The sequence below is a fragment of the Camellia sinensis genome, chromosome 1 (assembly GCF_055761805.1).
Source record: "Camellia sinensis isolate YWXY chromosome 1, ASM5576180v1, whole genome shotgun sequence".
NCBI classification, from domain to species: domain Eukaryota; kingdom Viridiplantae; phylum Streptophyta; class Magnoliopsida; order Ericales; family Theaceae; genus Camellia; species Camellia sinensis.
The window spans coordinates 21,920,364-21,932,925 of record NC_138961.1 but is presented as its reverse complement, the minus strand read 5'-3'; the positions used below and the strand labels follow the sequence as shown (position 1 = coordinate 21,932,925).

The window sequence follows — 12,562 nt, the reverse complement described above, 5'->3', positions numbered from 1 at the left end:
CTTTTCTCTTCACCACACACACACACACACACATACTCTCTCTCTCTCTCTCTCTCCCTCTCTCCATTCTAATTCTAGATCTAGGGCTTCTCTCTCCTCTATTTCTCAGATCGATGGGTCTAGAGAGAGAGAATAAGACAGAGTGGAGTTCGAAGCCTGGTAGCGGTGGCGCTGCCACCACCATCGTCGCCACTTCCTCCACCTCGCAGATCTGGTACCGATGCCGGAGATCTAGAACCGCACGACGTTCCTCCGATCTGTAGCCTTAATCTCTTCGTGAAGGCCATGGAGTAGCTCTTCCGCCAGACCAGCGCCTACTTTCTCCACACCTTCCCTCGCTTACATTGCCGCTGGCATCACCGCTATGCCGCCACTTTCGCCATCCCCGTCAAGGCCGTGATTCAGTACGATCTCGAAGGCCATCCCTTGCTGGCACTGGACGCCATTGTCGACGTCAGAATAGTAGTAGTTTGTCATTTCTATACAGATACGTGATTCTTAGTACATAATCAAGTTCAATTAAAGTATAAATCTATGTATATATGTCCATTTTTTTTAAGTTGATTTTGTTTTTGTTGGGGTTGATGATGATGATGATGATGATGAAACATATGGTAATAACTATGTGCAAGCTGTTCAACATAGATAGATTAAAAAAAAAAATTACAAGAACAAAATAATTTACACAGATAACACAATAATAATTATATAGATTTAATTTTTTTAAACTAATTCAATTTTTTTTCAACATATCAGACCTCCAATAGATAAAAATAAATGAACAGACAGGTTTAACAGATAAGATAAAATGAGGAAAAATTGAATAGATAATGAAATTTAGATAGATAAGGGAAAAATTGAATAGGTAGATAATTTTAATAGATAAGAGGAAAAATTGAACAGATAAAAAATAATTGAAATAGATAGATAAAATTTAAATAAATAGTCAACAAAAAGTCAATAGATAGTTAAAAAGTCAACAGATAGATAAAAGGTAAAATTGAAAACAAAACAACAAAATAATTTCTCACCAAACAATTTCACAAATGATGAATCTCTCACCAATAAAATATAAGAAAATTAGTAAAATATCCCTCTCTAACTTTATGTAGCAGGAGAGGTCTAGGATGTTTTTTTTTATTTTTATTAGTTAAGGTCCCTCAACATTTTAACAGAGAAAATTTGACTTAGAGAAATTTTGTCCGATTTAGAGAAATTTCAATTTTCACAGAGAAATTTCTTTTAATCAAATTTTCTCGATGAAAATATTGAGAGATCTTAACTACCATGAAAATATTATATGTCATTTTTCTTATAAAATCTTATTATTAGAGCTCTTAAAAAAAATATTTCTAAAAAATATCCACTAAATCTAATGCCTTACACTCTCTAAATTAAATTTATCACCAATTGTTTTTTTTTTAAACTTCAAAAACACCCCTAACCAAAAAAAATATTTTTTTTCCAAATTTGAACTATTTAAAAGCAAATTTTTTCCATTTATATTCTAAAAAAAAAATAAAAAAGGTTTGATTTGAAACAATAGAAGTTACTTGACCAATTTGATCTGAGTACTCCATCTGTCTTAAAATATTAGTCTGTTATTTTATTTTTTATTGTCTCAAAATATTAGTCTCTTCTAAAAAATTAAGGAATAAAATAATATAAATTTACTATTTTACCCTTTTTAAAATTCATTAATAATATAAAATGTACAATTATGATAATTGATGTTCTCAAAATAATGTACTATCAAAAGATAAGTTTAGACAAATAATATTTTTAAAATGTAATAATTGTACTATAAAAAAATTAAATTCTCAAAAAAGACAACTTGTTTGGTTTTGGTTTTTAGAAAATTATATACTTTTTTATTTTTTATGTTTTAATATTTTCAATGAATTTTTTTAATATTTTAAGTAATTTTTTAAATTTTTTTAGACATATCTAACATAAATACACTTAAAAAGTATAATATTTGTGAAATTTTTTTACTAAATACCAAAAAATACAAAAAATAAAAATAAAAATAAAAATTCAATATATTTTTTACATTTTTTTGTATTTATTAATTTTTAAAAATATTTTATTATTTAACTATGATAAATTTAAAAAATTAAAAAATTATTTAATATTAAAGAAATATTAACTAAAAATAAAAAATATGAATAATAAAAAATTCAATTCTGAGAAAATTAAATTTAGAAAACTACTAAAACCATGAATTGGAACGGAAAAAGTAAAATGATCAGGATCCGGGTACAGATTTGGGCTTGATGGCCTAATTTCCCAAAACCCATCAAGATCTATCAGCAAGTACGTCTCTCTCTCTCTCTCTCTCTCTCTCTCTCTCTCCCTCCCCTCTTGGGGGTTCAGAACCCCTAAAACTAAACCCTAAATTGAACGATTTCTATTGGTTTTAGCAGCGTTGATCTCTCTAGGGCTTGCTATTACTTCTCATACACATCGTTATTGGTGGTTTTGTGTGATGAAAATGTTCTATTGCTTATATGAACTTGGTTTGTTAATTTTCTGTTCATCAAAAATGTCTTCTTTCTGTATTTTTCTCTCTTTATGTTTGCTATAACTGACATAATTTTTTATTTTTTTATTTTAAATTTGGAGATAAATGGTAATTGCACTTACTTTTGAGATTTCTACACTGGTTTGATAGTTAGCTGTTCTGGTATTTTTGTAACCAGACAATCTTTGCAGTGTTTTCTTTGTGATGGTGTGATATTTACGTGATACTGAACATTGTGTTTTAAAATAGTTTGGATCTAGAGATTTGTGCCTTTGTCTAGATTTGTTTTCACTTTGAATTAGGAAGTATAACTTCTTCGGGGCTGAATATTTTCAGCAAAATTGCTGTTCTTTGATTACATATTGAGTAAGAGCTTACAATGGACACATGTATCCTCTGTTTAAAGACTTTAAACCCAACCAATGATTTTTCTTAAAAGTTAAATGAGTAATAAATTATAAAATTGTGATAATTGATAATTATTTGCATGTGGAGTTTTCTTTTCTATGGATAATTGGTAGAAATTTTAAGACCAAAAATATAGATCTTTTCTTCTCCTCTTTTTTATTTATTTATTTTCCCTTGGTTTGTTTGTAACAAATATAAAACTTAGGGATGCTTGGATGACCCATGCAAATTAAATGATACCATTGTGTCTTATTAGGTGTTATAAGTTGGAATTGGATTGTTAAAGAAAGTAGGAGCCATCATGATGCACAATAGATTAGAAATCTAGGGTCTAAGGCTGCCGACAGTGAGATTTGTGGTGGGTTTATGGTTAGAAAAGCTTCAAAAGATAGGGTTTTAATTGGTTGAAGGAATCTTCAATGGTTTATAGAAGTGGAAAATTTTAAAATGATTCAATCTTGAAAATTGCAGATTGCTTAATTTTCAGAATTGGCGCAAATAAAGGGTTCAACATAGCTATTTTACGGGATTGTTCGTTAAAGTGGGGTCCAAGAGCTAGGGGAGGATTTGGGCTTAGTTACACTTTGATTTGGGAGAGTTTTGAAATTAAGGTAGTTCTGGGTTGTAAATAGTAACCCAAGAACAGTGTCTTGGTAGTTTGCACAGAAAAGAAGAAAGGGAAGAAGGGAAAGGGACTACCCTCGCAAGGGCTAAGCAAATTTCTTCTATTGAATAGAACAAAATAGATTTTTATTGGTTATTGTGGTTATCTTATTTCTACAATGACTTTGACTCAAATTAGGAAACTAAAAAATCTTTGCTAATTAGATTGTTGTGTACTTGCTAAGAAAGCCATGAGAATGACCCAAAAACATAGCATGGCCAAAATTATAGCATGTGGGCCAAGCGATAACCCATGTCCGACAATTGTAAAAATTATCAAAATGCCCTTGAATCTAAAGACATAAAATATAAAGAAATCAACCACTCTAAAAACACTTCCCTTACCAAAAAAAGGGTCTTCTTGCAAGGTGTAGATGCCATAGGCTTGATTTTAGGCTTCCAAAGTGGATATGTCTTGTACAACCGAACCACAGTTGCTGCATCACATCACTACCAGTGTGGGGTTGGTTTTAGATTGTCACCAAGTGATAGTGTTTTGATTTTATCAACATAAGTTACTGGGTAGTTGCCTTTTTCTTCTACCTGTTTGGAATGATGAATTTTTCTCTCTTAATAATTCTATTAAATGTGCCTTCTCTGATTTTTTTTTTATTTGTTCGGCCAAAAAAAAAAAAAAACTAATTTGATTTGTATTGTGACTCTCATATCTTTCTATGTCTGGTTTCAGGATGATTTGCTTTTAAATCTATCATGAATATTAGTCTGCATTTTTTGAGCACATAGACTGAAGAGAAATCTATGTTTTGAGGGCCTTCCCTTATTATGGATTCACCTGAAGGTGTTCAGAGTTATACAAAACGGGAAATAGAGGATGGTTTAGATATGCAGATTGATAGAGCCAGAGATACTGAGGAATGGGAGGGAGATGATAAGAGGAAGCAAATGTCAAGCAAGTCAAGAAAGCCTGGGAATGGAGAAGAAGCTGAAGGATTAGATGGCAGTGGAAAGAGGAGAAACACTGGGGATAGAAATGAGAGACGAAAGAGGTCTGGTGGCTCAAGCAAAGCAGACAGTGATGAAGACGATCACCAAGCAAGAAAAGAATCACGTTCCAAGCAGATGAAGAAGCAACAAGAGGAGAACACTTTGGAGAAATTAAGTAGTTGGTATCAGGATGGAGAACAAGAAAATAAACCTGATGGTGGAGAGAGGTCTGCAAGTCGAGGACATAGTCGAGGTGATGAAAGTGAGAGAAGGAAATCGACCTCAAAGTTCTCAGATCAGGACTCGTCACACAGTATTAAAGGCAAAGATGATAGATCACATGACAAGGAGCTCGAGAAGGCACTGAAAAGAGACTCCTTACATGTGGAAAGGAGGGAAACCAATCGGGAAAAGGATCATGGATCTTCTGGTGAGGGGAGAAGCCTAAGGAGAAGATGGGATGAATCAGATGCCGCCAAGAAAACTGAAGAAAGTATCCATGAGGAAAAATGTGATATGAGAAGTGGGAAGTCTTCTGATCTCAGTCGTGGGAATGCTGGAGAAAGAAGTGTATCCACAACAATTGATTTGAGTGACAGCAAAAACAGAGGTTTAGATTCATATAGTGTCAAGGGTTTGAAATCCTACGATAGGGAAGAGAGAAGGATTGACTCTGAGAGGAGTAAGAGCAAAGGAAGGACAGAGGCTCCAGAAGAAGACAATGCGGGAAGTTCTTTGACTCGTGAAGAAAGATCAGGCAAGGATAGAATTGAGAAGCACAGACAGCAGAGAAGCAACGATGTTGTTGAAATTCGTGAGAGGTCTTTTAATACTGATGACGATGGTAGTTGGATGAGAGACAAAAGTAGAAGAGAAGCAGACCACTCTAACAGATCCAAGACCCCTGAGAGGAGTGGAAGGCGTAATCATGAATCAGAAAACTTCGAGATGGATTCTGAAAGAGGCGTTACATTTAAACGAAAGGAATTAGAAAAAGATGGATATAGGGATGATAGATCAAAAGGAAGAGATTATAGCTTGAGTGACAGGAAGAGAGACCAGGAAGATTCCAAAGATAACTGGAAAAGAAGGCAACCCAGCAATGATAAGGAGTCAAAAGATGGGGATATGGCTTATGATCATGGCAGAGAATGGGAGTTGCAGAGACATGGTCATGATAGGACTGATAATGAAAGGCCTCAGGGTCGTTCTGGAGGTAGAAAAGATGCAAGCAGGACAGAAGCTGTGAAAACTTCGTCAAATTATGGAATTTCAAACGAGAATTATGATGTGATAGAGATCCAAACCAAGCCCTTTGATTATAGAAGAGAGGAATCCAGATCCACCTTCTCCATGAGAACCGAAGCTGCTCAGCAATCTGATACAAAATTGGCACCAAATGATGAGTGGACATATCCGCGGGAGGACATAGCGAGAAAGATTGATACATACGGATCTGGGCAATTTGGTGATGATTCGAAGGATAGATTTTTGGATGATGTTACTTCCATGCGAGATCAGAATTCTTGGAGGGATGAAACCAGAGGCCAGAAAGGTGTTATGTCCAATCGTGCTGGTGGTGGCCAAAGTTCTAGTAGTGGTTCACACGCTCCACATGGAAATCAGGAACCAGGTTCCTTCAACAGACCTGTTTCACAAGGAGCTAAAGGGAGAGTTGGAAGGGGAGGAAGGCTTAGGCCTACTGGTAGAGACAGCCAACCGTTTAGTATTCCAGTGCCCATGATGGGATCACCTTTTGGACCACTTGGAATGCCGCCACCTGGACCAATGCAACCTTTGACTCCCAGCATGTCTCCTGGTCCGGGTCCTCCAATTTCTCCTGGTGTTTTTATTCCACCATTTTCACCACAAGTTGTTTGGCCTGGACCTCGAGGTGTTGAAATGAATATGTTAGCTGTCCCCCCAGGTCTCTCACCTGTTCCTACTGGACCACCAGGGCCAAGATTTTCGCCTAATACGGGGATCCAACCAAATACCGCTATGTATTTTAATCAGCTGGGCCCCGGAAGAGGAGCACCCTCAAATATATCTGCCCCTGGTGTTAATGCTATAATACCCGCTGGGCGAGGACAGCCACAGGATAAAGCTTCTGGGAGTTGGGTTCCTCCTAGAACTAGTGGACCCCCTGGTAAAGCTCCTTCTAGAGGAGAGCAGAATGATTACTCCCAAAATTTTGTTGACACTGGTTTTCGCCCTCAGAATTTCATCAGGGAACTAGAGCTCACTGCTGTTGTGGAAGACTACCCCAAGCTTAGGGACCTTATACAAAAGAAGGACGAGATTGTAGCCAAATCTTCATCCCCTCCTATGTATTTCAAGTGTGACCTCCGTGAGCATGTGCTGACACCAGAGTTCTTTGGGACTAAGTTTGACGTCATTCTTGTGGACCCCCCATGGGAAGGGTATGTTCATCGAGCTCCTGGTGTCACTGACCATATGGAGTACTGGGCATTTGAAGAAATAATGAATCTGAAGATTGAGGTAATTTTGTTTGCTCGGGGCCTGCTATCCTAGTTCTATGATTTGGTCCCAAGTTACTATATTAATTTTCTATCCCATATATTTTCATTTTTATGAAATGATTGTTCCCATATGCTTAAATAGCAATTCAATGATATGATGCTAGTCACGTTGCATCTGAGGCCATGGTCAACACTTCAAAAGATAAAACATGTCTCTGTCGGGCTTTATAGTCAAAATATGTTGCTTGGTTCTGATCTCATGTTGTTTCTTCCCATGTTTTATTCTCTGAACCATATTTGGTGCATGTTTACAGGCAATAGCTGACACACCTTCTTTTATTTTTCTCTGGGTTGGTGATGGTGTTGGCCTTGAGCAGGGCAGGCAATGTCTGAAGAAGGTATGCATTTGAAGTCTTTAGAAACAGCCTATGGTGGTTATGAGTTGCTGTTTTTTTTTTTGGTTGTACACTTCGTAATTTTTTTTTCTTTTCTTTTCATGTAGTGGGGATTTCGTAGGTGTGAGGATATATGTTGGGTGAAGACAAACAAATCTAATGCAACTCCAGGATTGCGCCATGATTCTCATACTTTGTTTCAGCGCTCAAAGGTTGGTAGTCATATTTGTTCTTTGCATTTGCTGGTTTGGCTCTTTTTCTGATCTCCATTTTGTCCTGTAAGTTGCTATGTGAATGCATATATTGCTTTATTGGACTGTTGCACTGACATCATGATGAAGGAACATTGCTTGATGGGCATAAAAGGAACTGTTCGTCGCAGTACCGATGGTCATATAATCCATGCCAACATCGACACTGATGTGATCATTGCTGAGGAGCCTCCTTATGGTTAGTTTTAACAATTGTTTATTGCTCTTTAATGACTCTATTCTCTATATATGATTCAGTGCGTTATTTATGGCTTATTTTGTCTATACTATCTATACTATTATATAAAGCACACAACATGGTGTGAACTTATGTCACACATTTTCTGATACCCAAATTGCCCTTGTGTAACTGCCCAAGTTTCTGATTTTAAATTTTTTTTTTTTCCAGTTTTTTTTCTTCTCCATCTACCTTCAAATTTCTTTTCCAAATGACTGCAATAGTCTTACATTTTTAGGAAAGTGTTCTAATTTATATTGGTGCAGTATACATTGTATGAAATTGTTGCACAAACTATTTATTCTTACAAAGTTGTGTTCGCAGGAAGATAGTGTTTTCATATAGGATTAGTGGACGAATAATCCAGTGCTTAATTCTGATTTTTGTTCCCAATGTGATTGCAGGTTCAACAGAGAAACCTGAAGATATGTATCGGATAATTGAGCATTTTGCCCTAGGCCGCAGGAGGCTTGAGCTCTTTGGTGAAGACCACAATATTCGGTCTGGCTGGTTGACAGTTGGAAAAGAACTATCCTCATCAAATTTTAATGCTGAGGTACAGTGTTCAGCATGCTTATTATCCAAAAATAAATGAAAATTTAAAAATCAACTGTAGTTCTGAAACTATTGCCCATTGCCTCATCTGTTTCTTGAAGTGCCTAATTGTCTAGGCAGTAGTTTACTAAAATAAACGTGGATCGTGGAAATTATGAACTAATACTAGTGATTGGAGCAAAAGAGAAACGTAACTTGTTAAAAATCAAATGTAGGAAAACGTTATCTTATAGTGGATAAAGGTTGTTGGCTTGTGCTGATGGAAATCATGATGACTGCATTCACAGAAACACACAAATCCCAACTGGTTGAAAGAAATGACAACCAGCAGAGAGCATGGTGAAAACATTGCAATTTATACCCTTCTTTTCATCACAACCATGAAAATGGTTTACCTATCAAAAGACAATTTGTGTGGTCCTGTTCCGGGTCAAATTGTATCTACAAGGGCTACTGAGCCCTAATTCCTTCTATATATGTATGTGTTTGTGATTGTTGATTGGCTTTGATGATGACTATCACTCTTACAAATCAATTGGTCATTTTCAGGCATATATCAGGAACTTTGCTGATAAAGACGGGAAAGTTTGGCAGGGAGGTGGAGGACGAAATCCACCGCCAGAAACATCTCATCTTGTTTTGACAACCCCTGAAATAGAATCTCTTCGGCCCAAGTCACCAATGAAGAACCAGCAACAACAGCAGTCCACATCTATCTCTCTTACAGTTGGCAATTCCTCCAGCAAAATGCAAATCGGAAATTCACCACAAAATCACACTTTTAGCCTCAATCAAGATGCTTCGAGCTCAATTTTCTCAAATCCAGGTCCTTGGGCCTCACCAGCAGAGAGCTTTAAAGTACGAGAAGGTGGAATTACATCCGCTGATGATAGGCTTTTTGATATGTATGGTTATAATCTTTCTAGTGGGCAGGCAAGCGCAGACTATCAAGATTATGAAACTCAAACACCATTGAATTTGTAAATGCTGATAACTAGAGTTTTAATTTTTTTTTTTCCTCGCCAGTATAAATGGAAATGAAATACACTTTATGTGCATATTTTGATTTCTCTTTTAGTAGATGAAGGAGAGCAAAATTTATTGGTTGATAAATTGGCTGTTGAAATTTAGGGTTCCACTTAGATTGCAGCCATTGACAGGGCTTACTTTGGTTCTGTTAGAGCAAACTGCTTATAACATTGAACAGTTGAACTAATGATAACCTCCAGGTGTGGAATTGATCCCAAGTTAACTATTTTGGGGAATTTTCACAAATTTTAAATAATAAATGCATAATTTTTTAATAAAAAAAATATTGATGTTATCTAAAAAAATGCACAAAAAATAAAAAGAAAAAACTTTTTATTTTTATTTTTATATAAATGAAAAATATGATTGTTGTTTAAATAAGAAAAAGAAACGAAATTGCTCTGGCTAAGGGTAGCTCTTAGAACTGTCAATAAGAATTACATGGTCATTTTTTTAAAAAAATTCTCAATATGCATTATATATATCTCAAAATAGTTTTAGACTGTTTTGATTAGTTTCTCCCAACATATTTCCACTCCTTATTTTGAGTGTCTTGTTTGTTTAGAGTTTTTCAAAATTAATTCTATACTTACTTTTGAAAATTATTTCCAAGGCAAGAAAATTTGGGCTAACCGGTCGTTCTCTCATATGTTCGGCCGGTTGACCGGAACAGTGCTAACTTTTTATTTTTTTTATATTTTTACAATTGGCACTGTTATTTTTTATATTTAAAATAAAAAAATTGAATTTTTTAAATTTTTTTTATAAGTTTTGAATAGAATTTTGAGTTGTATGTTTGGTTATAAGTTGTAAGTTTTTATATTAAATATCACATATCACGTCAAAAATTTCAAATTCAATTCAAAACTCTCTTTAAAACTCTTTTCAAAATCTCTAACCAAAAATTTTTCCACACTCAAATCAAATTTCCAAAACTCACAAACTCAAAATACAATTCTATTCTTAAATCATAATTCCAAAACTCTTCCAAACATCACCTTATATTTTTATTATTCTTTATATATTTTAATACATTTTATATACATTTTTTAATACTAACAATAGTCTATTTTTAACATTTTTCAAAGAAAAGAAAATTATAATTTATTCTTATTATTATTATTTTGAACAATTGGGAGGAATATATAATAGGGAAGTGTGTTTGGCAATTCGAAAGGAGTTCAAATCCCCTCCTTGAGTATCCTATTTCATTTCCTACGTGCGGTTATAAAAATAAATTAATATATATATATGAAATTGAAATTTTAGTTTCTCGCTCAAAACAAAACACAGCTTATACACAAGTTATACAGATTTGATGTGCACTCACTCTTACACAGCCTTACACTCACCCTTCTCCTCCGTCGAACCCACCCTCACCGGCAGCGACCCACTCTTGACGCCATTGCAGATCCGACGACGGTGACCCACTCTCGACTTGATACAGACTCTGTCTGCTTGGCAAACTGGAGCCGTCACGTTCTTCTCCTCCACTGGCAGACCCTCTCTACAGTGACCCACTCCCCAAATCAAACCCATTGCTTTGCCATCATTCTATCTACCCTCACTTCACAAACCAGAGGTTAGTCTTCTTCATTGTCTCTATCTCCGTAATTGATTATTTGAGTTTCATGTCAGTAGATGGAACTGCATTTTGTATGTTTGGAATTTTTTCAAGCTGAAATTAGTCTCTAAGTTTTTCTCTCTTGTCACAACCCAAACTCGTCCTTATAGGTTTAATGTCGTAACCGGCCAGTAATCTGAGATTACTAAAGGTCTTCCTGTACAATAAAAAAAATCGGGGCTAGCAGAAACAATATTCAAAAACACCAATAGTCCAATGAGCTGTGCATCTATATGAACAAATATTTATATGCAAAAACGTTAATTTACCCACATTCTGTACATAACTTGTAACTTAACATTTTATACATAACATATGCACATAACAAAAGTTTACTTCACAATCAAAAGCTTGACAATGGCCTTCTAGTCCTAGCCCCAACTCGGAGGCACTCAAAACAACTTGGTAGGCTTTAAAAGGGTAGCTCGGCTAAAGACCCTTTCTAGACTTGACCTCCAGAACGCTTACCTATACATATATATAAAAACAGTGAGTTAAAGCCCAATAAATAACATTAAGGTAAAGGGATTAGTAAACGAATTCCAAATATATCATATCTGTAAACCAAATCATGACACAATCATTCATATCAGAACATAACATAATAGTACATTTCACAGAACATATCACACATCGTCTTTCGACTAGAGTAATCGATTCCGGATACCGATTAAAAACATATCACCACAATGAAGTGGCTAACGAGATCTCATAAACAGTCATATGTCATAGACCCGCATTTACATGCCGTCCCCCATGACTTAGGACTATATGTGGATGCCATAATATATCAAAATAGGACATTCGTTCGTGTATCAAATTCCATTTCAGAAACCATAGCTTATCAGATAACAGTTTAAACATATACCATACAAACATATCTTTACAGAAATGTTACTTACAGTGAGCTTCCTGAACGGATGGTCAAGCAGTCATTGACTCGTGACCTACAATCACAAATATGCATAGCACGATACACAATCATTTTCAACATATTTAGTTCACTTAAGCTTTTAAATATGGATGACTAGAATTATGAATTAATTAAATTATTAATTTCTCTTAACCTCTAATTAAAACATGTTTAGCCATGTATTAACCAAACTAATTAAATATAAAGACTCTAATCATATGCAAACCCTTATTAAGTTCACTAGTTACACAATTAAACTTAAATTAGACTCATACACATTAAATTACAATTATTTAGTCATATTTAAATTACTGAATCAGAAACTCATAAATATATAAATTTCGCAATTCAACTTCAATTTCAAGCAAATCAAGGCCCAAAACTTTCCATAAACATGTTGAATTTACCATCTATAGCTTCCAACGAACTCTAAACTTTAAATTGAAGCTTAGTTCCATGGAAAAATATCAAACCCTTGAATTTCAAGGCAAAAACATAATCCATGCACCTTAGAGTTCCAATCTTTGAAATTCA

The 12,562-nt window shown here is 35.0% G+C and overlaps 1 protein-coding gene across 5 annotated transcripts; it reads left to right on the top strand.

Moving 5' to 3' along the window:
- The first annotated feature begins 2,198 nt into the window (after nt 1–2,198).
- Nucleotides 2,199–9,520, top strand: LOC114309514 (N6-adenosine-methyltransferase non-catalytic subunit MTB). 5 transcript variants are annotated; one of them, XR_014332047.1, is made up of 7 exons: nt 2,199–2,316; nt 4,284–7,042; nt 7,338–7,421; nt 7,526–7,630; nt 7,702–7,868; nt 8,312–8,463; nt 9,012–9,520. XR_014332047.1 is itself a non-coding variant. In XM_028255249.2 (7 exons), the coding sequence occupies exons 2-7, from the start codon at nt 4,379–4,381 to the stop codon at nt 9,444–9,446; spliced, it is 3,549 nt and encodes a 1,182-aa protein (XP_028111050.2). In that variant the 5' UTR covers nt 2,199–2,316; nt 4,284–4,378; the 3' UTR covers nt 9,447–9,520. The 5 variants fall into 5 exon arrangements, 2 of the variants coding, with proteins under 2 accessions (XP_028111050.2, XP_028111049.2); XM_028255249.2 differs by having other exon boundaries at nt 7,760–7,868; XR_003645773.2 differs by having other exon boundaries at nt 2,309–2,519; nt 7,785–7,868.
- Nucleotides 9,521–12,562: the final 3,042 nt, after the last annotated feature.